This window comes from Oryctolagus cuniculus, chromosome 7 (genome assembly GCF_051225735.1).
Source record: "Oryctolagus cuniculus isolate XC-2025 breed Fujian yellow rabbit chromosome 7, ASM5122573v1, whole genome shotgun sequence".
NCBI classification, from domain to species: domain Eukaryota; kingdom Metazoa; phylum Chordata; class Mammalia; order Lagomorpha; family Leporidae; genus Oryctolagus; species Oryctolagus cuniculus.
The window spans coordinates 45,111,154-45,138,910 of record NC_142873.1 but is presented as its reverse complement, the minus strand read 5'-3'; the positions used below and the strand labels follow the sequence as shown (position 1 = coordinate 45,138,910).

Below are 27,757 nucleotides of genomic sequence, written 5' to 3'. Positions count from 1 at the left end.
GCCGGGGGCCGCCCCCTACACGCACTCCCCCTGGGCCTCTGCTCCCCGCCCGTGGGGAGTGGTGGGGGCCTGGGTGGGAAGGGGCGTGTGCCAGCGCGCACACGCGCGCTCCCGGAAAAGAGAGGTCTCGAAGCAAGCACGAGCGGCCCCAGTCCTTCGGAAGGGACTCTGAGGGGTGTTTGCCGGAGGCTGGAACCGGTGCTGACCATGGCTGCCCTCCTGCTGCCCCTGCTGCTGCTGCTGCCCCTGCTGCTGCTGAAGCTGCACCCCTGGCCACAGCTGCGCTGGCTCGCGGCAGACTTGGCCTTCACGGTGCGCGCTCTGCGTTGCAAAAGGGCTCTTCGAGCTCGCGCCCTGGCCGCGGCTGCCGCCGACCGCGAAGGTCCGGAGGGGGGCTGCAGCCTGGCTTGGCGCCTGGCGCAACTGGCGCGGCAGCGCGGCGAGCACACCTTTCTCATTCACGGCGCCCGGAGCTTCAGCTACGCGGAGGCAGAGCGTCAGAGTAACCGGGCTGCGCGCATTTTCCTGCGTGCGCTAGGCTGGGTTGAGGGACCTGGCCGCCGCGGCGCAGAGAGCGCCGGGGAAGGCGAGCGGAGCGCGCAAAGCGCCCGAGACACGGCGGCCGGAAGCGGCCCGGCGCCTGCCGAGTGCAGTGCGGCCCGTCTGGCACCGGGGGCGACCGTGGCGCTGCTCCTCCCCGCCAGCCCAGAGTTCCTGTGGCTCTGGTTCGGGCTAGCCAAAGCCGGCCTGCGCACAGCCTTTGTGCCCAGCGCCCTACGCCGGGGTCCCCTGCTGCACTGCCTCCGCAGCTGCGGCGCGCGCGCCCTGGTGCTGGCGCCAGGTAAGGCTGCCGCGGGGAGGGGCGTGGTGGGGACGGGCTGGGTCTGAGCGCTGGGCCTCGGAGCACATCACTCCGGGGTTAGGAGAGCCTCGGGGGTTTAGGGCTGGGGCTGAATCCTTGGTTCCCCAGGGATCCTCAGGGAGTCGCTCTCCAGGTCCCAGACCATGGCGGGATGGGCTAAAAAGGGAGAAGCCTTTCGAGTAGTGGCAGAGCCGCGGGACTGTGCTTTCCCACCCTTTCCAGAGTTCCTGGAGTCCTTGGAGCCTGACCTGCCGGAGCTAAGGGCCATGGGCCTCCAGCTGTGGGCTGCAGGCCCTGTGAGCCATTCTGCGGAAATCAGCGATATCCTGGCCGGGGCAGCTGCAGAAGCGGAGGGGCCGGTGCCGGGATACCTCTCTGCCCCTCAGAGCATGGCAGACACCAGCCTGTACATCTTCACCTCCGGCACCACGGGTGAGGGCTGGACACCAGGCAGCGGGAGGCAGGCGTCTGGGACCAGGCACCGCCCCTCCCACCCCCCAGGGAGGCCGCCGATCCCAGCAGCACATCCTCCCCTCTCCAGCAGGGGGCAGCCTGGCTCAGCCCCTGCCCTCCCTGTCCCTCACCCACCCCGCAGGCCTCCCCAAGGCTGCTCGGATCAGCCACCTGAAGATCCTGCAGTGCCAGGGCTTCTACCAGCTGTGCGGCGCCCGCCCGGAGGACGTGATCTACCTCGCCCTGCCACTCTACCACATGTCGGGCTCGCTGCTGGGCGTCGTGGGCTGCTTGGGCATCGGTCAGTCTCTGCAGCAGAGTTGAAGCCCCTGCTGTGGGGTGCTGGCCGGGGGCGCTCTGAGTCCTTTGGGGTCGGCAGGGGCGAGGGGGCAGGATGCAGGGCCCCTGGTGTGGAACAAAAGCCCTGCCTGCTCAGACCTAAGCCTGCCATCCCCCCGGAACCCCAGGAACTGCGGCATCAGAGGGGCAGTGGGACTTGGGGTTGGGGGTGTGGGGATGGGAAGCGGGAAGAGGAAGAGGAGCGACTCGGCCAGCCTGCCGAAGGTGTCGCTCGCAGCAGGTCCTTCCCAGGGAGCCGATGGCCGTGGGTGTCCAGGAAGGAGCAGCTGGGGCTCCGCTCCACCCGCACTCTCACCCTCCTCCCTTCCTTCCTGTTCCCGTCTCCGGCAGGGGCCACGGTGGTGCTGAAGTCCAGGTTCTCAGCAGGGCAGTTCTGGGAGGACTGCCAGCGGCACGGGGTGACCGTGTTCCAGTATATCGGGGAGCTGTGCCGGTACCTCGTCAACCAGCCCCCGGTGCGTGGGCGCGGGGGCGCGCCAGGGGGCACGGAGGCCGCGGTCTGGGAGTTGGAGGGAGAAGCAGCAAGGAGAAGAGAACGGACGAGGAGCCCGGGATGGTAGAGGCCATCTGCAGGTGCTCGGAGCATGGACTGGAGGCCACAGGCGTGGGCAGGGCGCTGGGCGCTGGGGAGCTGGCGGCTCCGTGTTGAAGCTCCTGCCCCCTCCCGTCCACCACAGACCGAGGCAGAGCGTGGCCACAAGGTCCGGCTGGCGGTGGGCAGCGGGCTGCGCGCAGATACCTGGGAGCGCTTTTTGCGACGCTTCGGGCCCCTGCGGGTGCTGGAGACCTACGGGCTGACCGAGGGCAACGTGGCCACTTTCAACTACACAGGGCAGCGGGGCGCCGTGGGACGCGCCTCCTGGCTGTACAGGGTGAGGGGCAGAGGGGGGGATGCTGAGGCCCCATCAGCAGCCGGAGGCCGGCGGGAAGGGGGCTTGGGCAGCGCGAGTGACCCCGTGCTGGGTCTCCCGTCCCCAGCGCGTCTTCCCCTTCTCTCTGATTCGCTGTGATGTCGCCACAGGGGAGCCAACTCGGGATGCCCAGGGCCACTGTGTGGCCACGTCTCCAGGTTCGCACCCAGGTTGGGTGGGCAGGGGTGGTGAGGCTGGCCCAGGAGGGCTGTACTTGGTGGGTGGCGTGGGGGGCAGGAGGCTCTGACCCAGTGACTCTGCCAGGTGAGCCAGGGCTGCTGGTGGCCCCCGTGAGCCCGCAGTCCCCCTTCCTGGGCTACGCCGGGGGTCCGGAGCTGGCCCAGGGGAAGTTGCTACACGATGTCTTCCGGCCTGGGGATGTTTTCTTCAACACCGGGGACCTGCTGGTGTGCGACGACCAAGGCTTCCTCCGCTTCCATGATCGAACCGGCGACACCTTCAGGTACCTGCCCATGCTCCCCTGGATCTGGTCTCCGTGACCCAAACCCCAGAGACCTCACCTCCCTGGGCTGGGGCGGGGCCAGGGCCTTGTCCAGTCAGGAGGTGTCTGCAGACCCCTTTCCCCACCCGCCAGGTGCCCCGGCCCGTCTCAGGCTGCCCCTGTGACTTCCGGCCTTTCTCTCCCCGCCCTGGCCCCTGACCCTCCTGCAGGTGGAAGGGGGAGAACGTGGCCACGACCGAAGTGGCGGAGGTCCTGGAGGCCCTGGACTTTCTCCAGGAGGTCAACGTCTATGGAGTCGCCGTGCCAGGTGCCTGGGCGTGGAAGGTGGGGGTGCCCCCCGGGCGTGAGACACGAGAGGGCTGACCCTGCCCACTCACCTTCCTCCCTCCAGGGCACGAGGGCAGGGCAGGGATGGCAGCTCTGGTTCTGCGTCCCCCCCACACTCTGGACCTGGCGGATCTCTACGCCCACGTCTCTGAGAACTTGCCACCTTACGCCCGGCCTCGGTTCCTAAGGATCCAGGTGACCGCCGCTCTTGTCCCCACCCCTCCCCGCTGGGTCTCCCGACTCCGTACAGGGGCCCCAGCCGGTCCTCTGTGGACTTCCCAGACACACGCGCTCCATCTCTCCCCCCTGGGCCGGGCCGAATGCCTCCTCCGTCAGCCCCCTCTCCTGCCTCCACCCCCAGGCGTCCCTGGAGACCACCGAGACCTTCAAGCAGCAGAAGGTCCGCATGACCAGGGAGGGCTTTGACCCGAGCGCCCTGTCGGACCCCCTCTACGTCCTGGACCAGGCTGCGGGCGCCTACCTGCCCCTCACACCTGCACGCTACAGCGCCCTGCTGGCTGGGGACCTGCGCATCTGAACCTGCCAAACCCAGGTGCCTGGGGCAGGGACTGTGGGCGCCGTTGCAGTCCGGGGCCATCAGGGATCTTTTTTCTACTCAAGACGTACAGCCATTGTTTTGTAATAAATGCAGCCAGAGCCAGTTTGGCTTGCTTGCCGCAGCGTCCCTCCTCTTTGTCTGGCGGGGGACAGGCTTTGCGCTCCGAAGCTTTCCCCCGGTGCAGAGCCATGGCCCCCACACTCGTGCCCTCTGTGTGGGCTTGAGCCCAGTACTGGCCCTGGGTGGTCTTCCCCTCAGGCCACCCCTTCTGGCCCTGGCCCTTGGAGAGACCCCTGACAGCTGGCTATGCCTGTTTCCTGCCCTGGGTTTATTCAAGTGCAGGGCCCTGGGGCTCAGTCTGGGCGGCAGCAGGACACGGGGTGGGCCCGGCCGCCTAGGCACACGGATGCACTGCGCCTGTGGCCACCAGGGGTGGGTGGGGCACCGTGAAGGCCCGGATGGGCCAAACCAAGGTTTGCTTTGGGGAGGGGGTGGACTCTTGATGCCCCCAGCTCCACCCCCAGCTCTGAGAGGCCAGTGAGTGAGGGAGTGGGGGCCCTCAGCCTGCTGAACCCCTAAGCTTTCCGCTGTGTCCCGACGTGGTCAGACACTGCCAGCCGGGGCCCCCAGGCTGGCCCAGAGGCTCCCTGTGGGTGGCTCGACAGGAAGAAGGCCTCTCCTTGGCCCTGAGCGATGCGTGGAGAAAAGCCATCATTTGGAAGCTTTAAATGGTGACACTCTGGCTGCCCTCTGTCGCAAGCTGTGAGTCCTAGCGTTTTCTGTGCCTCCCCTTGGGTCACCTTTCCCCTTCAGCCCCGGGGTGAGTGGTCAGCGCACGCACTCCCCTGCCAAGCTCACATCGCCGCTGCCAACCCTGCCGCTCCCCCTGCAAGCTCAGAGCGGCCGCGCTGGGAGACTGGCGAGGCGCACGCTCCCCGAGGTGTGGTGGCCTGGTACACCAGCAGTGTCCCTCACTGCTCACCTTCTCATCTGCCCCAGGAAGACAGCCGCGGCCAGGCAGGCCAGGGGCCAGGTGGGAAGGCACCCCCTGCAGCTGCTCTCCCGAGCCTGACCCCGCAGAGGCCTCGCAGGCCACCCCTCCCTGTGGAGTCACACACACACACACGGCTCTTTTCCCCACACTTCCTGTTTCACTGCATCTACAACCCGCACAGTCTGGCGTGGTAGCCACTCACCGCATGTGACTACTGAGAACTGGACAAGTGGCCAGGGCAAGATGCGCCGTCAGCACAGGACGCACTGAACAAAACAGTTAAGTGTTTCATTAAGAGTGGTTTTATATTGTTTGCACGCTGAAATGCTATCTTGGGTTGACTGAGTAAAATTGTGTCAGGTTAATTTCATTTATTTTTGCTGTTTAAAATGCAGCAACTCAAAAATCTAGAATTACATTCATGGTGCACATTACACTAGAGGGTACTTGAAAGTCTGGCCAGTCCATGCTATCTTTCAATTCCTTTTCCATGGACTTGGTCAAGTGCCCTCACTGCACAGGGCTGGCCTACACCTCGGGTCTCTGCAGACCCACAGATGCCACAGGTGCAGCCCATGTATGCAAGATATCTCTCTCCCTCTGTCTGTAATTCTACCTCTTTTTCAAGTAAATTAATCTTTTTTTAAAAAAATATTTATTTTATTTATTTGAAAGAGTTACACACAGAAGGAAAGGCAGAGAGAGGTCTTCCATCCACTGGTTCACTCCCCAATTAGCTGCAACAGCTGGAACTGGGCCGATCCAAAGCCAGGAGCTTCAGCTGGGTCTCCCACACAGGTGCAGGGGCCCAAGGACTTGGGCCATCTTCCACTGCTTTCCCAGGCCATAGCAGTGAGCTGGATCAGAAGCGGGGCAGCCAGGACTAGAACCAGAGCCCATATGGGATGCCGGCATTGCAGGTGGCGGCTCCATCCTCTCCACCACAGCGCTGGCCCCCAAAAATCTTTTTTTTTTTTTTAATGACTAAAGAATTAGGGGCCGACGCCGCAGCTCACTAGGCTAATCCTCCGCCTAGCGGCGCCGGCACACCAGGTTCTAGTCCCGGTCGGGGCGCCGGATTCTGTCCCGGTTGCCCCTCTTCCAGGCCAGCTCTCTGCTGTGGCCAGGGAGTGCAGTGGAGGATGGCCCAGGTGCTTGGGCCCTGCACCCCATGGGAGACCAGGAAAAGCACCTGGCTCCTGGCTCCTGCCATCGAATCAGCGCGGTGCGCCGGCCGCAGCGCGCCGGCCGCGGTGGCCATTGGAGGGTGAACCAACCAACGGCAAAGGAAGACCTTTCTCTGTCTCTCTCTCTCACTGTCCACTCTGTCAAAAAAAAAAAAAAAAGAATTAGGATTTCCTACCCAAAACCCATTGAAATAAACTCAAATGAGACTGTGAAATAGCGAAGCTGAACTCAGTTGATCATCGGGTGGAGGTGAGCTCCCTTTCCCCAGGGATAGTTAGGGGTGGTTGATCCCAGACTGGCCTCAGGCAAACCCCTCGCCTGCTCTCCTACAGCCAGCGGCTCAAGAACGGATTTTATATTTTTAGATGTTTGAAAAAATCAAAAGGATATTCCATGACATATAAAAATTACAGGGGCTTCAAGTCTGTGTCCATAAGAACGCTGCCCTGGAACACGGCCATGCTCATTCCTTTATAATTGTCTGCGGCTGTTTCTGCGCTACAGCAGCAAAGCTAGCACGACGGCCTGCAAACCATCAAACATTGACCACGCGGGCCCTCCGCGCAGAGTTCAGGCAGCGGGTGACGCTCGGCGGCCGCTCCGGGCGCTGCTGACTCGCCGGCGCCGAGCCCTGCGGCCCGGAGCTCGGCCTACTCCCCGGCGGCCCCCGGCCGGCTCCCGGCGACTCGGGCGAGCGGACAGCGCCCGCCCGGCCAACCGCCCAGCTCGCGCCCACCACGGCCATAGCACGCGGGAGAGGCGGAGCCCGCCGGGCTGGTGGGCGGGGTCACGCTGCGTGGGCGGGGCGCGCCGCTCCGCACCGCCCACCCAGGAGAGGCGCCTGCGCTCTTTCGACGGTCCGAGTGAGGCTGGGAGGGGCGAGGCGGGACCGAAGTTCCCGGAGAGCCTCCGGGGGAGGAACGCCAGGAGGGATTGCCTACGGTACAATTCACGTCCTTTAAGGGTCCCCCTTGTGTTTCAGTGTATTCACGAAGGTCTGCACCCATCGCCCCTAATTTAGAATATTCTCCAAAAGAAGTCCCTACCCGTTAGCAGCGGCTGTTCTCCCCAGCCTCGACCCTGCCAACCACAGATGTGTTTACTCTGGATTCGTCTATGCTGCACATTTCACGTGCGTGGAATCGCAGACTTCGGAGCCTCTGGGTCTGCCTTCTCTCCCTCGGGATTCTGTTTCCAGGGCTCGCACCCCTGGGAGCGTGGGTCAGGGCCTCGATGCTGCTTGTGCCTGAGAAACATCCCCGTGTGCGGTCCCAGCACATTTTGTTGATGGACATTTGGGTTCTTTTGGCTATTTGAATAATACTGCTGTCAACATTTGTATACAAGTTTCTATGTGGACAGATGTTTCCAATATGTTTAAAGATTTATTGGTTTGAAAGGCAGAGTTACAGAGAGAGACAGAGACAGAGAGAGGGCTTCCACCAACTGGTTCAACTCCCTAAATGGCCGTAACACCTGAGGCTGGGCCAGGCTAAAACCAGAAGCCTGGAACCCTGTCCAGGTCTCCCCTGTGTTTGGCAGGACAGCAGGTACTTGGGCCGTCTGCCTCTGCCTCTGCCTTCCCAGCTGCATTAGTAGAGAGCTGGATCAGAAGTGGAGCAGCCAAGATTCAAATCAGCGCCCATATGGGACGCCGGTGTGGCAGGCGGCAGCTCAGCCCACCATACCACAATGCTGGCCCCTGCAGGGAAACTCTTGTGAGAGTTTGTTCTTCGCTAAGGAAAAATAAAGATATCTTACATTTCTTTCAGCAGTGTGCCTGTTAATAGAAATATTATCATTATTTTTAAAGATTTATTTATTTATTTGAAAGTCACAGTTACACAGAGAGGAGAGGCAGAGAGAGAGAGAGAGGTCTTCCATCTGCTGGTTCACTCCCCAGCTGGCTACAATGGCCGGAGCTTCACTGATCCAAAGCCAGGAGCCAGGAGCAGCTTCTGGGTCTCCCACACAGGTGCAGGGGCCCAAGGACTTGGGCCATCTTCTACTGCTTTCCCAGGCCATAGCAGAGAGCTGGATTGGAAATGGAGCAGCTGGGACTTGAACTGGCGCATACATGTAATGCTTCAAACCAGGGCGTTAACCTGCTGTGCCACAGCGCCGGCCCAGTAATATTATTTCAAACTATATTATGTCATATTGCATGCTAATACACATATTGGAGTCAATATTTTGAACAAAAGAAAAATATATAAAATAAAGAATCCTACAATGTCACTCCCTGGAAAGCTATGAACTCCCTGGCGCCCGGGAGGAACGGGTGGTTGATTTGAGGTGTGTTCAGGAAATGTCCAGAACGAGCCTGGGACCTGTTGTGCCAGAAAGCCAAGAGGCCAAGGGATGGGAGCAGCGAGAACACAGCCTGCTGTTGGCGCAAGTAGAAGGCTGGGTGAATGTGTTTGAAACGGTGAACGCGAACAGTGTCTGATCAGATAGACGCTAGGAGGGGGGCCAAGAGGCAGAGGAAGAGAAGCGCGTGGAGAGAGTACAACTCCTTTTTCTAGCTGGAGGAAAGAGCTAGCATCTGTCCCTCCCTTCCTGTGTGGAGTGCATGTCGGGGTCACCTATTGTCCTAGTTGATGAGGAAGTGTTCTTTTTCTTTTTTATGTGAGCTTTGCTCTTTTTTTTTTTTTTTTTTTTTTACAGGCAGAGTGGACAGTGAGAGAGAGAGACAGAGAGAAAGGTCTTCCGTTGCCGTTGGTTCACCCTCCAATGGCCGCCGCAGCTGGGGCGCTGCGGCTGATGCACCGCGCTGATCCAATGGCAGGAGCCAGGTACTTCTCCTGGTCTCCCATGGGGTGCAGGGCCCAAGCACTTGGGCCATCCTCCACTGCACTCCCTGGCCACAGCAGAGAGCTGGCCTGGAAGAGGGGCAACCGGGACAGAATCGGGCACCCCGACCGGGACTAGAACCTGGTGTGCCGGCGCCACAAGGCAGAGGATTAGCCTAGTGAGCCGCAGTGCTGGACGTGAGCTTTGCTCTTTAAAAGTATTTTTTAAAGATTTATTTATTTATTTGAAAGTCAGAGTTACAGAGAGAGAGAGAGAGGGGGTCTTCCATCTGCTGGTTCACTTTCCAGTTGGCTGCAATGGCCAGAGCTGCACCGATCTGAAGCTGGGAGCCAAGAGCTTCTTCCGGGTTTCCCATGCCGATCCAGGGGCCCAAGGACTTGGGCCATCTTCCACTGCTTTCCCAGGCCACAGCAGAGAGCGGGATTGGAAGTGGAGTTGCCAGGACTCAAACTGGCGACCATATAGGGGAGCCGGCACTGCAGGCGGCAGCTTTCCCGCTACGCCACAGCACCGGCCCCTGCTCCACTTCTGATCCAGCTCCTTGTGAATGCGCTTCGGAAAGCAGTAGATGGCCCAAGTCCTTGGGCCCCTGCACCCGTGTGGGAGACCCGGAAGAAGCTCCTGGCTTCAGATCAGCCCAGCTCTGCCCGTTGTGGCCATCTGGGGAGTGAACCAGTGGATGGAAGACCTCTCTCTCTAACCTCTGCCTCTCTAACTCTGCTTTTCAAATAGTAAAATAAATAAATCTTTAAAAAAATAATAAAATGGGCCGGCGCCGCGGCTCACTAGGCTAATCCTCCACCTAGCGGTGCCGGCACACCGGGTTCTAGTCCCGGTTGGGGCGCCGGATTCTGTCCCGGTTGCCCCTCTTCCAGGCCAGCTCTCTGCTGTGGCCAGGGAGTGCAGAGGAGGATGGCCCAGGTGCTTGGGCCCTGCACCCCATGGGAGACCAGGAAAAGCACCTGGCTCCTGGCTCCTGCCATCGGATCAGCGCGGTGCGCCGGCCGCAGCGCGCCGGCCGCGGCGGCCATTGGAGGGTGAACCAACGGCAAAGGAAGACCTTTCTCTCTGTCTCTCTCGCTCACTGTCCACTCTGCCTGTCAAAAAATAAATAAAATAAAATAAAATGTGTAGATGATGATGCTGGTGTGAACAAAGAAGACAGTGACCTTGTGGCTCCAATGGGCCAGCTCTCTGGTGTGTAAATTAGATCTCTGGGCGGCTGCTCCTAGTAAAAAATAGCAAAGTCTTCACGAGCGAGGCGTGGCGCCTGGTGCTCACAACTCCCGGCCGTCTTGCCTGGCACAGCTGAGCGGATCGCAGAGCGGTGAGGGATGCCAGGCCGGCCACACTGGAACGTGGGCTCGGCGGTGGCCCGGGAGCGCTGCAGGCCACGAGGCATCTTCCCAGGAGTGGAGAGCCAGAGAGGGAAGTGAGGGCATCTCAGCAGGCGCACGCAGCCCTGACGGGATACAGAGACTCAGCAGGCGAGAGCCTCGGGGATTCGGTCCTCACAGACCCGGGGACCCCCAAGCCCAAGATCAAGGCTTCAGGTCAGGCGAGGCCTTGCTCACTGGCTTGCGGTCCCGCCTTCCTGTTCTGCTCTTCCCTTCCACCTAAGACCACCAATCGGACACGTGACGGGGACCCCGCCTGCAGCCTAAGTGTCTCCTACAAGCTCCCAGTGCAGCCAGCCTGCGGGCCAGAGGTCAGCATATTAACTGCAGGGGCAAGATTCAGCACACAGCCCTGGGGCCACGATCCAGCTGCTAAAACACTTCCAGCGCCACACTCCACGCCTGGCCCGGACCGCCTGACTCCTCCCGCTCTTGGGGGAAGGTGTTCCTGGCACACACAACCAGAGGCTCAGTGAGAGAAGCTTGCCTGCCCAAGGTCACACAGCCCGTGAGTGACCTGGACCACACCGCCCTGAGCCAGGGTCGGTGGCCCTTCCCCCAACCACGCTGCTCTGAGCCAGGAGGCCAGGCGAGGGCAGGGGTGGTCCCAGGACACAGAGGTGCAGGGCAGGGGGTGGTGCAGTGGGGAGGCCGCGAGAGCTCTTCTCCTGTAGGCAGAGTGTCAGGGCAGCCAGGCCTGCAGCACAGGCCCCAAGTTCAGCAGGGCTGGGAGAAGAGCGGGCTAGGAGAAGCACCAGCGGACTAGGCTAGCCAAGCAGCCTGGGACACAGGCTGAGGGTGACAGCTTGTACTAATGAGGCGAGGGCACCCTGGACCAGGGGAGTGAAGCCGGAGGCAAGAGGCTGACAGGCAAGGTGGGGCGGGGGGACAGGCGTCAGGGCGGGACTGGGTCACTGGGTCGGGGTCGGACAGCCTGGAGCCTCTGGGCTCCAGTGTGGATATCGCCACACTGCCCAGGAGCTGCCTGCACCCTTTGGGCAATTGTGCACTTTGCAGGGGGCTGGGGTCTTGCAGATACAGCTGGAGCCCAAATCCGCTCCTGTCTGAGCCCCAAGCACCCTTGGCAAATGAGCCCCTCCCTTCTGAGCCGGGCAAGGGGAGGGGCCTGGGCCCCTTCCTTCCGGTTAGGAAGGGGTGGGTGGGGCTGGCGGCCCCAATCCATTGTCCCAACAAGAATAGAGAGAAGGGCTTTAGAAAGGGACACTATGAATGGTGAGGGGCTGAGGGGGCTTGACCTGGACCAACGGGATGAATGCCCCACCCGGGCCCTGGCTCAGCACCTGGGACAGCAACACCGCTAGTGGGCCAGGGGCTCTGCACTCCTCCCTGAGACCCCAAAGCTGGACTTCAAAGCCCCAGATCCCCAGAGATGGGCTTTGGGGAAGCAGATGCCCCAAGTGCCCCCTAGAACTCCACTTCTGGTCAAACTTGAGAGGGAGTGAGAGGCAGGCCACACAGGCTGGGAGAGGGGCAGGTCTGACCCCCAACTTTGCCCTGCTCCCATCGGCCCAGCCTCCACCCCTTCCCTGCCCCAACTATCCAGGCCCTGGGAGGAGGGGATGGTGGGGATAGGATGGGAGGGGTCGGGCTGAGAGTAGAGAGAGACCCCACTTCTGGAGGAGGTCTGAGGGAAATATGGCTGTCCGCCTCCAGCCTCTAGCCAACTTCAGCCCCCAGATTCCCAGAGGCCCCCACCATTGTACACCCAAGAGTGGAGTGTAGATGCCCAGGGCCCCCAGGCTGGGGAGCTGCCTGAGACCCAGGGAGCCCAGCTGGTGCAGGGGGCCAAGGTGGGTGGATGCGGGGGGGGTTCTGAGGGGGATCACTGGGGATGGCCAGGTGGGGGTACACAGGCAGCAGGGAAAGGGGGTGGGCCAGCTCTGGGGAGGGAGGCAGGAGGGAGGAGGAGGGCAGAAGTGGCAAGTGCAGGTGGAGAAGCTGGGTCAGCAGAGGGGGAGGGGGGGTGGGCAGGGAAGAGCTATGGAGCCAGGACTTCTGGGATCTAAGGCTTCAGGTGCAGTCTGGGGGCTGAGCCGGCTGGAAGGGAAGTTGGGGATCAGGTGGGGTGACTGGTTAGCAGGTGCTGGGGAGGTAGGACACAGCGGAGAGCACCAAGGCTGGCTGAGCCCCCCACTGCACCTGCTGGGGTGAGGGCCAAGTCCCTGTACCTGCCGGTGGGGGAGGGGTCTGGGGATGGGGCCTGCAGTTGCGCAGGTGTTTCTGGGCCTGAGACAGCATGGTCTGTGGGTGCCTCTGAGACTGTAGGGGCCTCTGCCGCGGCCTGTCCATGGCCTCTGTGAGACCACCTCTGTGAGTCCAAGCCTGGCTCCTTGCCTACTCGGGGCCTGCGTGTCCTGGCAGCGGGAGAGCAAGGGCTGAGAGCCCGCTTCCTGGGAAGCTGACACCATGGGCGGATGGCCGGACGGCCGGCGCGGGAGGGTGGGCGACCCCGCTGTCCACCAGGAACCCATGGCTCAGCCCCTGTCCGACCTTGCCACTGTGCCCTCCCCGGACAGCGCAGCAGCCCTGTTCACCACCCACCTCCCCGTCCCCGGATCCTCCCCTGCTGCCCGGAAGCCCCGCAAAGTGGAGCGCGGTCTCCTGGCCCCCTCGCCCAGCCTTCGGGCGGCGCAGAGCCAAAGGGGAGGCGGTGGGCCACGAAAGGCCGCCGCATGCGGACCGTGGCCAGCTGTCCCGACCGGCGGCGCCGCAGGCCCGGGGCTGGCTGTCGTGCGGGGAACAGGGTGACCCGGTGGTGTTGCGCAAGCACCCGCTGGGGCTGCCCTGCGGGGGTGGGGGCTGCCCTGGCCAAGGTTGGCGGCGCCTCCCTGCACCTGGCCGCCCTGGCCTCCGCCCTGCCCCCTTCCCGCTGTGTGGCCCAGACCCCCACCCTGTGCTGCGGGTGAGCCCCAGGGCCTGCGTGCAGCTGGCGGGGAAGGAACTGGACACTCCCTGGGGAGAAGGGGTGGGCGGGCGCGGTGCCGGGTCGAGGTCGGCCAACAGTACATTTCAGGGCCTGTAGAAGGATTTTAATTTCTTTCAAGCCAGATGAAAAAGGAACACGAAGGCGGTAGTGAATGCGACAGCAAGCGCAGCCTGGGTTACACCTGTCTTCGTAGCGTGGGATTGTAAAGTGTCGGTCAGGAGTCACTAGACAGAGACAGAGACACGGGACTGGGAGGCTGTCTAGTGAGGCGGTCCAGGAAGTGGCAGATGGGGGCTCCGAGCTGCGGGGGGAGAGGTGGGGAGAGAAGCCTAGGGCCCTCCCTCTCTGTGCTCAGGAGCCCCCATGCCCTGGCTCTGTCCAGCTTCCACCAGCACCCAGAGTCCCAGGAGGTGCAGGGGGTGACGTCGCCGGTTTCCAGTGCCTGCCCCGGGGTTGCCTGAGCCCCCCTTTTCCTGGGAGCACAGTGGCTGAGCCCAGAGCACTGCTGACCGCAGGTGAACGGCAGCCGGCCTGGATGTGAGATGGTTGGCGGGCTGGGCGGCTGGCCGCACGTCCTGGCCCCTGACTCTGCACCCCCACATCGCTGGTGTGAGCCAGGCTGACGTGGGCACCTACTGCTGCGTGCCACAAAATGTGGCCAATACCTGCCACAGCCAGGATGCCAGCTGACCCTGAGAGGTACGCAAGGCCCGGGCTGGACGCTGGAACCTGCCATATGTGAGATGCCGCAGAAAAGGTGCCAGGAGGCAGGCCTGGTCCCTCACCGGCCTCCTGGAGCTCACCGCCTACCAGAGAGGAGGCCCTGTGGACAAGGCATGGGCAGGGGCTTCTGGAGGAAGCTGCACGACGCTGGGTGTTGAAGGGTGAGTGGAGAAAGGCAGCCGAGGGCAGGCAGGTGGGGAGGGAGCACAGCACACATCACGCGGGCGGCTCTGGGTTGCTGGGTCACAGAACGGGTACAATTCAGGGGAAGAAAGAGCTGCTGAGGGAGAGGCAGGCAAGGCCCCTTGGGAAAGGAGTTTGGGCAGCATCTACGCAGCAGCGGGAGCCCTGATGGGCTGGGAATGGGGGCTGAATCAGCCTGTGGTGTAGACACATGCGTGTGGATGTGTGCATGTACTTGTGTGTGTGTGTGCATTTGCAGGTGTGTGCGTGTGTATATGTGTGTGTGTGGTTGTAGCTGTATTACACAGGGTTCCTCCTGGGGGTGAGGATGGCAACAGCTTTTTGCTTGGGCCTAAACACCCAGTACAACCACACTTGCAGGCCAAGTCGGGTGGGAGAGATTTGTGTCCAAATGCGGGCCACAGCAGGGCCTGTGAGGAGCTGGTGCCTGGCGGGAGACTGAGACCGAGGCGTCTCTAACCTCCACAAAGCCGAGAAACGACAGGTGTCCCCGAGGGGAAGTAATGCCTGAGGTGGCCACTAGGGGGCTCCAGGGTATAACGCAGCAAGCGCACGTGCTAAAGCCTCACGGCGCTCCAGCGCAAACTTTCAAAACAGGTCGGACAAAATTTTACCAAAGGATGCATAATTTTTGAATTGCAGACGGAAAGGGGGGGGGGGGCTGCTGTGTCTTTGATCTGGAACTGACTCAGGAGGTGGGGATCAGGCTCTCCACCGGCCTCCTACTTCCCGCCCCATTCCCCCGTCTGGGCCAGGAGGGCAGGAAAGGACAGCATACTCCCTGTGCCCCTGGGCAGACGCTGGGCGTCAAGAGCAGGCGTGGGATCCTGGTGCCCCGGGAGCCAGGGAGCGAAAGGCCAGAGAGACTCAGGGAGGTCAGTAGGAGGAGCAGGCACCTGCTGAGGGTTCAAGTTGTCCAAGTGTCAGGAAAAGAGCTGGGGGTCCATACAGATTCTTCCCCAGGGTGGGAGCTGGAGACCCAGGCCCCAGGCCATGCCCCTAGCACATACTTAGGGCAGACACACACCCTGGGGTGAGCAGCAGAGGGAGACAGACTCTCCCAGACCTTCAAGGAGCCCGTGGTGGCTGGAGAGGGCGCTGCTTGTCCGCTGCCCTTGGCTACCAAGACTCAGGTGGGAGTCCTTCCGTCATGGGACAGGTTGTTACTGCTCTGACACTTGGGTTTCTCAGGGAAGCTGGGCCAAATACAAGTACCTCATAGGCTGGGGCTTACAGGGTGGTGCCTGGTGTGTGGAAGTGTTCAGCCAGGAACTGCAGAACTGTTAGGATGTGATACTGTCTGACCACCTGGAACGATGCAGAATATTCCAGAATGGTCCACCGCCTGTGCGGGGGTGGGGGAGCTTGTGCGTGCTTCCTGTGCACCTGCTTGTGCAGTGTAAGCCCAAGGCTGGGGAGAGGAGGGTCCCAGAGCACCCAGCTCCCCGAGGAGGGTTCAGACGGGCTGACACCGGAGCTGGGTCTCACAACCCTTTCCTCCTCTCCCTTGTCTGCCCTGCAGCCACCGTCCTTGTCTAAGGCCCCAGGCAGCAGCGCCGTCTCCACCAGCGCGGCCCAGGGTGTCCCTGAGCTCCATTTGGGTCTGGTCTGATTGAAGAATGGGCCAGTGCTGAGTCCTGGGGCTAATGTCTGGCTGACTCACAATGGAGATGCCCCTGCCCAGCTCCTCTGTCCTGTCTTGCGTCCATCTCCCCTACATGCAACGTGTCCCTCAGTCTACTCTGAAACCCACACTCTCACACGCCCCCAGCAAAGCTCCCTTCCATTCCAGCAAGTGCCCCACCTGCAGGAGGCCCCGCCCCACCGTAGGCGCATCCACAGTGTCTCACGGAGAAGGGCCTCCGACAGCTGTCTGTGTTTGATGCTGGGCTGGAGGGTGAGGCCATCTATCGGGGTGAGGCAGAGCACAGCCGGCTTGCCTGGCTCTGACAGGGGCCCAGAGCCACCCCCTGCTCTCAGGGGCCTTCGGGCTGTGGCTGCCTCCACTTCTGCCATTCGAGTGTCCTGGGAACCACCTCCCTCCCACGGGGACGTCATCAACTACGTGATGGCCCTCCGGTGAGTGTGGGGTGGGTGGAGAGGGCTTTAAGCTCTGGATTTGGGCCAAGGGCCAGGAGTCCATGGCTGTAGCCCGCTCTGTCCCCAGCTGCTGGTGTCCAGGGCAAGTCCTCACTCTTTGGGCCCCAGCCTCCTGCAGACCCTCCTGGCCTCTGCCCAGGGCTCTGGGTCTGGGGCTCTCTGGGCTGCTTGGCACAGGGCCTGCTGGTGCTTCCTCACTGCTCTTCCCCTTGACGCTGGAGGCCCATTTCTCGTCCTCATCCTTTCCCATTGTGTGCAACCCCCTTTCCCTGCTCTCCGTGGAGGCCTGACTAATCCACCCAGGCACCAGGAGCAGCCGGCCGTGAGTAAAGGCAAGCTCTCTCCTTCTCTAACTCTGCCTTTCAAATAAATAATCTTTAAAAAAATGTATTTGAAATGCTTTTACACACACAGGAGGTATCTTCCATCCACTGGTTCACTCACCAAATGGCTGCGACTGCCGGGGCTGGTCCAGGCTGAAGCCAGGCAGGAGCCTGGAACTCCATCTGGGTCTCCTATGTGAGTGACCAGGGCCCAAGTGCTTGACTCCTTGTCTGCTGCCTTCCGAGGTGCGTCAGGAGGAGCCGAGACTCCTGGCACTCTGGCATGGGCTGTGGGCACCCCAAGCAACCATTTAACCTGCTGAGCTGGCCCCTAACCCACTCCCCAGTGTGATCTCACCCCAGGCAGAGCTTGCTGGGCCAGCAAGGCCTGTTGCTCCCCACAGAGCCCGCCGCCCTCTGTGAGATCAGGCTGCAGGCGTGCAGGGACAACGGGGAGGTAATGGTAGTGCTCGCGGTCTCTTTTCTTGATGTCCCGACCACTCTCCAAGGGGACCAAGGGCTGCCACTGATCAGGGAGAAGAGGATACGGCTCTGCCTTCACCCTGGTCCTCAGACAGATGGTACCGTGTCCACAGAGCCCACGGCTGAGTGCTTCTGCAGCCAGGCTGTGCGGAGCTCTCTGCCTGGAGTTGTTGCTGGCCGCCCTTACTGTTTGCGTCCTCTGCCTCTTCCTGGGAAGAGTCGAGTAAGGGCTACTGTGGAAAACCGCTAGAGAACACACAGGATCTGCAGCATAGGACCAAAGAGAGCTCTTAGCTTTCCCAGAACGCGTGCAAGCCAGTTCTTTTCAGCGCTATGTGGTCCCAAGAGTGGAAGGGGCTGGGTGGGCTTACACGAGCAGGGCGGGGAGCGATTGCGGTTCCAAGTCAGAGGATGGCAGCCTCGGAGGGCAGGCACCTGCACCTGCCCTCTCCACGCCGGGCAGAAGGCAGAGGGAGGCTGTAGTGCTGACCTCTCCTATCTGGGGAGGCTTGTTCGCAGGCAGGGGTCCCTCTGACTGCCCCAGACAGAGCTGGAGGCCGTCGGGGCCAGCGTTGGAGTGGAGGGAAGCTGCGAGAGCAGACTGAACTCATCACCCAGCGAGGGGGAGTCAGTGCGGGAGGCTGGGACAGAGGCCTGACCACCTCCTTCACCCTCAGGTGACTACGGAACAGCCGCCAGTGGCCTAGCGCCCTTGGTGGCCGCTCCCTCCCAGACACCTCTAATTTCAGACCCACCAAAGAATCTATCTCACCTGTCCCTGTCACTCCAGAGCCAGGAAAGAACCAAAGGCCCTTCAGCACCTCTCCAGGGAGGGCAGGCCTGGCCCGGGCGGGAGTAGAGCTGTGGTTTCTCTGTTCACCCCTGCACCTCAAAAAATGGAAGAAAGTTTTTTACCACAAACTAAACCATGCTCTGCTGGCAGTTGTCCCAGCTCAGTTGCTCCTGTCTGGTACCCTCTCCAGTACTTCTACTGGATCCAAATACGAACCTACCCAAAGAGATACAGCTTTAAGGCTTCCCCTCAAAGGGGGCAGCGAGCAAGGGGCTCTGTCCTCACCCGCACTGTGCCCCTTGTCTGGTTTAGTTACCATCACCACGCGCCCAAGCTGAGGTCTGAGCCAGGACACACATCCTGCACTCCTCGTGGTCTGAATGGGCAGGTGGGCAAGGGGGCCTGAGTCCCCTACATCTCTGAGAGCCAGATACCATCTCCCCGCCCCAGACTCAATGCACGGGCCCTTCCGCGGCATCTCTCCTCCCTCGGCTGTTGGGGTGTCGGTGCTCTTGAATCCCTTGTAGCCAGAGCAGAGAGGCTATGGGGGACCCTCCCCTCTCTATTCCCGTCAATCTTCTACTCCTCCGTTTGCCTGCGCCACCCAGTGCCCTGTAGTCCCTCCTCCGGCTGGCAGGCCCGCAAGCCAAAGCCGCAGGCACTCCCTCCACCAAGCTCTCCCCCTGCGCTGACTGGTGTGGTGAGGAAAGCCGGGGCTCAGGGGACCCTGCACCTTGTCTGCTCCGTGCCGATGACAAGACCTCAGCGAGGCTGCACCATGCCCCGTGATGGCCCCCTCTGCACAGGTGCACAAGCAGCTCCCCCTAGGGAGAAAGGTGGCAGGGGCCATGGGGGCCAAGAATAACCCCAATCTTCAAAGTCCTGAGGAAAGGACATCCTTTCCTCTGGTGGGGCCTGGAGAAATAAAAACCAACCAACCAACCAGTGGGCTCTGCTAATGCTCTGGGCTGAAAAGAAAACCTGGGGGAGGGAGTGACGAGGTGGCGAGCTGGCAGCTGCAGGTCTGTCAGGGCACGCTGCCTCCAGTTAAGGAACTGTCTTCTGCAGTTCACTTGCTAAGAGCAGAGCAGCGTTTGAGTCCCTGTTGCTCTAAGGTCCCTCCATGGAGAAACCAGCACACCACCAAGGACTCTTCTAGACTGGAGTAGGGTGCTGAGAAGGACCAGGGCAGCAGGGCCACAGCTCTCCCTGGGATGGAATGGACACTCAGCCCGCTTCCCCTGTATCACCGTGGAACTGAAGCAGTCAGTGGCTTCCAGAACTGGAGGGAGCACAGCAGCACACACCCACGGCAGACCCCAGGGGTGCACTGCAGGAGTACCACCCACAGGTTACCTGTTACCCCTAAATGTCTCCCACCAGACTGCCACCATGATTAAAACACAAGCCACAGGGAAGTTTAGAAACCATTCCTTTCTTTATTAAACATAGCTTGCAAGTGATAAATATTACAAAGTTTTTTTTCTTTTAATCCTTTCTCCAAAAATTAGCTTATTATTTGAATCTGTCACTGCTGAAACGCTCAGCAGCATCTGAAACAGATGGGAGTGTATTTGCCTTTTTGAAAACCAGTTTCTATTGGTCTTAGTTTTTCATTTTATTTCCCAAACACAATGCAGAAAATTAGAATGAGTTAAAAAAAAATAAAGGAAACTTAAGAGAGTTGTGCAAAAGGGTCTTGTTCCCCTCCCACCCACCCTATACAGGGAAGGCCAGTCCCCATCCCACCTCCCTGCTCCCCCACCCCCCAACCCCAATCTACCCTTCCACCTTCGCCAAGGCCTCACCCACCACCCTGCGTCCTCTCCAGGCCTTGCCAGCCAACCTACAGAGTGGGAACAGTCAGCCCAGGCCGGGGGGGAACTGGGCTCCTGAGACAGGCTGTGGACAGCTGCCTGCTGGGGGTTCAGAGATCTGAGGCGAGACGGCAAGATGTGGGCTCTGAGCTCTTCTGTCACCCAGACGACAGGGACGTTTCACTTCCTGGAGCTCACAAGGGGACTAAGTAACTAGACCACCGACCTGGGACATTCACTGGTCAACTACCCTTAAGGGCTCTGTGGCTGGTTGTGAGGTCGGCCTTGAGGCCTGGTCCCCGTTTTTAGAGAACTAGAAACTTAGGGGCGGATGTTGTATCACCAGTCTAAGTGATGTTTTAGACATCACTTGTGGGAGCTGCCTCTCCCATATCTAGGTGAACACAAGGGCGCAGGCAGTTCTCCAAGGGCATCACCCACACAGAACCACTTCAACACTTGTCACCTTAATTTCCTCCTTGGTTTTCAGTGCCACATTTTCTCCGCTTCTTTTTTCTTTTTTTTGGTGGGTAGAAAGGAAGCACAGAACTTTCCATCTGGTGGCCGGATGACTTCCCTCTCAGTTCACAGATACACACTGAGGCCCAGACATCTAACTACCAAAAAGGTCACACGGCAGGTCCACAGGAGAGCCCTGATCTCCGCACTGTGCCCTCACTGCCCTCTGCGTGAGTGCTCCTCTCTCTACTCTCTACGGCCCTGGACTGGCCACCCTGGCAAGCACAGAAGCCCAGCTTCCCCTCAGTAGACCTGGCCTAAAACTGCAGATATGTGTGGCTCTCACCTGGTAAGACCCCTGAGGATGTCTTACTAAAAACCCTCTCCATTGTCCCTTGACAATCCACTCTCAAAAGGTCCATGAGATCAGGTTCTCTCTTCTCAGGGGGTGGGGAGGGGTGGGGTGGGGTTAATCCCTTGCATAAGAAAGCTTGACACTGAATTTTGTTATATAGGTATATTGTATAGATGCTGATGCAATCAGAGGAAAAAAAAAACAGTGCAAATACAATTACAATTCATAATACTTGGTTTCGATGCCCCCGGGAACTGCCCCATTCCTCAGCTACCTCCCAACCCCCAGCACTTCCCCACAGTATCAATCTAATGCTGGGGAGTAGGGAGGGTGGGCAGGTTGGGGTAGGGAGTGGGCTCTGCCAAGGCAGTGCTGGTGACCCGGAGGGACTACTCCAGGGTGGGGAGGCAAGGCACAAATTAGGGGTGGGTGGTGGGGGAGGTGGCATCTCTAAGGAGGGGTGGGGTTGGAGCAGCTGCCAGTCTCAGTGTGCTGGGCCCGGCCCACTCCCCTACCCACCCTCCACAGCCCTGCCTCCCTACCCCCTCCCCTTCCCCAGAAACCCTTTTGCACGGATCATACACAAACGGGCACATTACAAAATGACATAACACAGTTTCACAATATCCATGGCTAGGGCTTTTTTTTCTCTTTTTCAGGTTTTTTTTTTTTTTTCTACACAATGTACAATTCCTTTTAAATGGATCAAGAAATAGCTTATATACACGAATGAGTCCTTGTTATAACATCTCGGCAGCAAATATCATAAGCTAATGAAGGTCTTGATGGAAGGGAAGGGAGCCTAGGGCGGGGTGGGGGTGGGGTGTGTGGAGAGAAGGGTTATGCCTTCTGGAGGATTGGGGAGAAAAAGGAATGGCTGGGGAAAAGGAACAAAAGTAAAATATCAAGAAGCATCTTTACAAAGCAGTTCTATAGCTAACTCCTTTTAAAGGGGAAAGGAAAGGTAACCAAAGCAGGAAAACATTTATCTCTGTGTCTTAAAAAAAATTGTCTACCATACATATATCCAAAAATGTGGGAAAAATACTTATTCCAGGGATGAAGGGAATCCAGATGCTGTGGTCAAATGACAAAATAAAACTGACAAATAAAGACCTCTGTCTCCCAGGCTTCCCCAAGCCTTACTACTAATCCACCCTTGTCCCATGTTTCGAGGGAGTAAGACACTGTCCATAAATGACTTCAGTGCCTGGAGATGGAGGAATCCAGGCAGAATCAGTGGGATCCACACTCTACCAATGTGCTGAGCTTCAGAGCCCAGGGCTGCGGTGGGGGAGGGTCCTTCCTCCTATCCTTGGGGCACAAGGCTTAGTGTCTGGAAGGCCCAAGGCCTGGGGATGGATTCTAATAATGAGGCTTGGACGGAGACAAGGTCATCAGTGATGAAAAAGCAGAGAACTGAGAAATCGGATGGACGAGGAGACGGAAGGGAGGGAGGAGGTGGAAGGCTAATACTTCACCATGATTAAGACAACCTCACCCCCGTGCTAATCCCTGGGAAGGGTAGGGACACTGGGAGAAGAAGGCGAGGAAATCAAACCTCGGCAATTGAGCAAAGGGTCACAGAGCTACACTAGTCAACAAGCAGCTTTCATGTAACTGACCCTGAGGGGACTCAAACCAGGGAAGACCCACCCTCTCCCGGATGGCCGCAGCACCCAAGTGGGGCTGGACTATGGGCTTTCCTTTCCCTTCTCTCCCCCCATCTCTACACACTGTACTTCCAAACCCCACTCCTAGGTGGCCTGGCTCCCAGGGAAGGGACTCAGCTCAGGGCAGGGACAGCCCCCAGCCAGACGGTATTGCACATTCTCTGTTCCTTACTTTTAATCTCAACTGACAAACGTGGGTACCTTGTACCTCTGAGCACCTCTGAGCTGGGGGAGGGGGAGATGTAACAGAAATGGCACTTCATCATGGGGGGGAGGGTTGGGGGGGAGGCTAGACAGACATGCCAAAAGGCAAGATGACTTGTAAAAAACATTAAGAAAAAAAAACACAAAAACCCCCACACACTTCCAATTTTGTGGAAGAGAGAAAAGCAAAACCAAATGCTCTTATCCAGTGCTTTCAAAGCACAGAGGGCAAAGAAAAGATGTAAGAATATATCTTTATATATATATATATAATTCTAAAATAATCCCAGACCCAGTTCCATTAACCCCCCTCCCTCTCCCACCACTTACAGTCAGGGGTACCACATTCCCCAGAAAAATACTTGAAACGACCCGACCACTACCTGTCTAGTGTCTCGCTTCCAGATCATTTCACCGCGTGGGGAGCCCAGACACTAGCTGCATCTCTGCTCCTTAATTAAGTGCTCAATGAATTTGGGGGAAGGGAGGAAAGAAAAAAAGCCAGGAAGGCCCGTAGGGCCAGTACAATCACCCACAGTGGCACTGGGGTGCAGAGAGTAGAGGCCAAAGTGGGAAACTGAGCCCGATTTCAGCTCTTTCTCCCACCCCACCCCCAAGTTTTATTGGGAAGATGTGCAGTTTGGGTGTGTGTTAATTTTAAAAGTGCCTTCTTACTTTAAAAAATTATTTAATTTTTAAAAATAAAAATGAGGGAACTTTCTTAGGTGGCTTTTCAAGGGCAAAATATTGAAATCCTCCTCAGACCTCTGCTAGTAACACCCCCAGCACCTCCCACAGCTTCTGGAGCTGGAGGGGCAGGTGGACGCAACCATGAGGGGAGCAGAAGCCCTTACTCTAGGGGGTTTCTCTTACCTGAAACAGCCCCGTCCCCTCCCTCTTCCCCCACAGCGTGGGCAAATGGGATGCTAATCTCCCCAATCACCAGAATAGCAACATTGCACAATTCAATTCATTCTCTATATTAGTAGCGCTTAAGAAAAAAATAAAAATAAAACAAAGCAAAATTAATAGAATTCTGGGGGGGGAAGAAGAATGACTTGTCTCGCAGAGATCCAGAGTTGGTTCTGATCTGAGCAGCCTGGCTCTGAGCTGGTCCTGCAGCTAGTGCAGCAGTGTCAGGGCACGACTCTGACCTGATTAGATGCTCTCACCCTTGCTTCCTGGCTCTCAGGAAGTGAAGGGACAGACACATGTGAGCCTCTCAACTGTTGGGGGAAAAATCCCTTCTTCCTCCTTCTAAGTCTAGGTCCTCCTTTTGTCACCTGACTCACTCATACCCATTCCAACTTCTAGGACACCCAGCAAACTCAACGTGGCAACAGCCATTCCTCTATATTATAGATGGAGCTGTGGTTAGAGGGGGAGGATCAGGATTTTAAAAACGGGGTGGGGTGGGGGAGAATTTTACAAATAAAATAAGATGAAATAATTTTGGGCTAGTTGGCCTGGAATAGACTTCCATGTCCCAATGGGGTCAGAAACCAACTTATACCCCAGGATCCAGAAGGCCAGAACCAGGTCTCGGTCCTCCTTGGCTCACCATCATGCTTACCATTATTTCTCTTTCTCCCCCTCCTCCATGGGTAAATTCCAGAGTGGGGGAGTTTTAAAGCTTCTCCTTCCAGGCTCTTTCCCCTCATTCTTAGAGCCCAACTTCAATTCTAAACACTGCCTCCCAAACAGTCCAGCCCCAACACACCCACAGCTGGCCATTCCTCTGATGCCAACTCTGCCCCGACTCAGGTTAAGTGCACTCAAAACTTCTGCCTCTGCCACTCCCACTCACATCCTACTTGGCAGCTGGGGACCCTGCTGCACTCTGCAATGTTCCTATCATTTCACTGAATGTTATTTGTGTTTACCAAAAAAAAAAAAAATAATAATAATAATAATAAAAAAAGAAAGACTGGTACGCAGAAAGAAAAGGAAAAGATTGGGGGGGGGAGTTTAACCGTCCACTGAACAAAGGGAAGACACACAACATCATTAAAAATGATAATAATTACAGCATAAAACAGACTTTAGAAACACACGTCAGAGGGCTTAGATTCTCCCCAGGACCTCATCTGACCTCCACCAGAGGCAAAGATCCACTTCACTGTTAAAGAAAACCAGAGCAGAAGACAGAGTGGCAGGACAGATCGCAGCAGTGTGAAGTAAAGGGGAGGTGGCGGGGCAGGGCGTGTGTTGTTGATTTCTATCTTTTGTCTTCTGTTTCTCTGTTTTGCTTTCCGTGTATGGTAGGCACCAGTACAGGCACTGCATGCGACGGAAGTTGGGGCATGGGAGAGGATTCAAGGGGCAAAGGATTCAAGGTTGGGGCAGGACAAGTGGAACAGGCGTTATTTCTGCCCACTGATGGACTGCGATATAGACCGGGGAGGGATCATGTCTAAAAGGTATTCACGCTGTCGGTCTGCCAGACTGGGGGCTTTGTGTCCTCCGATGCCAGTGTTCAAATACGCAATGTTGACACCTAGATCCAGGAGACAAAAGTGGAGGGCATGCATTAAAGGAGAAATGACATTCCGTTCTGCACTACCTTGGGACTGTTTGGAGATGGGGAGGAAACATTAGAAGTTACTTGCACCTGTCCAGATTTAGCAAGCTTTATTTTGGCAATTACTCCTTCCTACTCCCAAGCTTTAGGCAAACTCTTCCTGAAAATGCAATCCTACCAGAAATGACATACATAGTCCTGATGGTATAGGACACAGTGGTGACAGGGAAATGATCAAACAAAGATACAGAATCACTGAATCTGCTTTGGCCCACTGATTATGAAGCATTCAAACAAGATACCTGACTCTGCTGTCCTGGCCAAAAGAAATCAATAACTGCATGTCCATTAGACATGACAAGCACATGAGATGCTAAATTTATAATGGTAGAGATCTATGCTGTTTTTGCCACCAAAATCCTATTGCATTATAACTGATATGAAATATGAATTTAGCAGACATGCTAATAAGAGTAAGAAGTATGCCCAAAAGCAAAGGATGGAATAATTCAGCTAAAGGGGCTGTTTAAGAACTGTGAATAACCAGCTGACCCCCAAGAAAAGTTCTCAAATCCTTACCTGGCATACCAAGGAGGCCACCTGGCACAGACAATTGGGGTGCCTGTGCAAAATTTGAAAGCATAGAGCGGGCAGATGTGGGTATGCCACGCTGGAGGCTGCTCTGGGGCTGTGGAGCCTGCAACAATGGAGACAAATAATGTAACTTTGCCAAGATGGAAGGATAACTGGATGGAAAGAAGAGTGGTATGATTTACCACAGGAGGCAGGCCAAACTGGGATACATGGGTGATGAGTCCTTGAGAGAAATCAGGATTAGGGAAATAGTTCCTCACCTGTCGAAGTGTATGATGTCTCATGATGGTCTCTTGTTTACTGACACTGGACACAGCTGGAGCCGTAGTGGGGGAGAGGGCTGCCTGCTGCTGTAATCGCTGTTCAATTTCCTGTTGGGAGTCATCACATCAGTTTGGAAGGACAGTACCCCATTTCTTTTTCTTTTCTTTTTTTTTTTTTTTTTTTAGATTATTTATTTGACAGAGATACACAGTGAGAAGGAGAGACAGAGAGAAAGGTTTTCCTTCCATTGGTTCACTCCCCAGATGGCTGCAACGGCTGGAGCTGCGCCGATCCGAAGCCAGGAGCCAGGAGCCAGGAGCTTCTTCCTAGTCTCCCATGAGGGTGCAGGGGCCCAAACACTTGGTCCATCTTCTACTGCTTTCCCAGGCCATAGCAGAGAGCTGGACTGGAAGAGGGGCAGCTGGGACTAGAACCGGCGCCCATATGGGACGCTGGCGCCACAGACGGAGGATTAACCTACTGCGCCACAGTGCCAGTCCCAAGTACTCCATTTCTTAACCAGAAAACCTAGATGTTTTCTTATCTCTAATGTTGCCAGTTAGTTTGGGGGATATAGAAAAGGCAAGAGATTGGTGGGGGTGGCTGTCCTGAGATTTTCAGGTACAAGCAGCCAACTTGCTTTACTGATTAAAGGATTCTCTTTCTGTTCAGGAAAGCAAGCTCTCACAAGCTGGCTGGAGGAAGCTGTGTAGGGGCAATGAGCTTACTAATGTAATTAAAGCTTGTGAATTATGAGTGATTTTTGATCCTTGCCTATTTATTTTCCAGAAGATTCATGATGCTACTCCAAGGAGTCTAACTGGTAACAAATTGGGAATGTGAATTTCCTAACACATTTTCCACTCTTCAAGATCTTCTGTAGCTACTACAGATGGTCACATACTCTATCCAGCACCAATATTCTTCAATGGGCTACTTTATAGTACACACTTTCCTTTGTCAGATATGGACTCCAGACATTCGCTTCCCTCAGATTTCTATTCCAAATATAAATTCCTCCCACCAAAATCCATGGTTTGAGGACAAAATGAAGCTAAGAGGGATTTCTTTAGTGCAATGGAAAAGTTACTAGTCTCAAGACTTTTGTTCCTTTTCCTAAACCTCACCCATGTTACTATGCTCCTACCTAATCAAAAATAGTCAAATGGAAATAGGAAATACAGAATGATAAAGATAAAAGGAAACCTAGGCTCCGAGGTCCACAAGTCTTTGTAGGTAACATGAAAAACTCCTCCTGGCTCCAGCCATTGTGGCCATCTGGGGAGTGACCCAGCGGATGGAAGACCTCCCTCTCTCTCTCTGCTTCTCCTCTCTGTGTAATTCTGACTTTTAAGTAAATAAATAAATCTTAAAAAAAAAAAAAAAACAAAAAAAAACAACCCAAACTGTACAACTGACTGCTGGGCAGGAGTCAGAATTCTTACCTGTTCCTGCTGAAGGGCTTTAACAAAAGCATTTTTCAGTCGGTTGGTGTGTTCAGCTTTTAGGGCCTTCTTCTGGTTGGAGGTCATACACTGCTCGCACAGAATCTTACCATTCTTTTCTTGCTTCCAGTGAGGGGTGAAATCTGTACGGCACTGGGCACACACAAAGGGTTCGACCCGCAGAAGTGAGGCACAGCTTTTGCCTAGATGCCAACAGAAAAAACACAACGGCTTCACATCTCCTATCTTCTCATCAAACAGCACCTTTCCAGGAGTCTGTTCTGTTGAACTAAGAGAGGACTCTACAAAAATACTCTACAATTTATAAAATACTTTCAATAAAACAAAAATTTCATTTCATTTTAACAACATCACTTTAAGGAGTTCAGACAGTACCATCTTTCCTTACAAATGAGGAAACGGTCTAAGAAATAAAACAACTCCTAAATGACAAGAGCTGGGAAAAAGAATCCATGTTTTCTGATTTTCTACTTTATCACCTTGAGAAGAAAATACTGTTGTCA

The 27,757-nt window shown here is 57.0% G+C and overlaps 2 protein-coding genes across 8 annotated transcripts in view; one reads left to right on the top strand and one right to left on the bottom strand.

Annotated features, from left to right (window-relative positions):
- The first annotated feature begins 2 nt into the window (after window positions 1-2).
- SLC27A3 (solute carrier family 27 member 3) lies at window positions 3-4,056 on the top strand. Of its 2 annotated transcripts, none has more exons than XM_002715490.6 (10): window positions 3-841; window positions 1,085-1,294; window positions 1,458-1,616; window positions 2,006-2,130; window positions 2,353-2,547; window positions 2,654-2,744; window positions 2,851-3,049; window positions 3,259-3,356; window positions 3,441-3,571; window positions 3,738-4,056. In XM_002715490.6, exons 1-10 carry the CDS (start codon window positions 208-210, stop codon window positions 3,912-3,914), a joined length of 2,019 nt encoding a protein of 672 aa, XP_002715536.4. In that variant the 5' UTR covers window positions 3-207; the 3' UTR covers window positions 3,915-4,056. The 2 variants fall into 2 exon arrangements, 1 of the variants encoding a protein (XP_002715536.4); XR_016210606.1 differs by having other exon boundaries at window positions 71-841; window positions 2,697-2,744.
- Window positions 4,057-21,226: 17,170 nt separating this feature from the next.
- GATAD2B (GATA zinc finger domain containing 2B) overlaps window positions 21,227-27,757 on the bottom strand; it is a 100,664-nt gene continuing 94,133 nt past the window's right edge. For all 6 annotated transcript variants that reach the window (XM_051857274.3, XM_051857273.3, XM_017345861.4 and 3 more), the window contains 4 exons: window positions 27,234-27,436; window positions 25,785-25,895; window positions 25,510-25,627; window positions 21,227-24,906 (listed from right to left, as the gene is read on the bottom strand). In XM_051857274.3, the coding sequence (XP_051713234.1) occupies window positions 24,773-24,906; window positions 25,510-25,627; window positions 25,785-25,895; window positions 27,234-27,436 (566 nt within the window). In that variant the 3' untranslated portion in view covers window positions 21,227-24,772. The remainder of the gene's footprint in view (window positions 24,907-25,509; window positions 25,628-25,784; window positions 25,896-27,233; window positions 27,437-27,757) is intronic.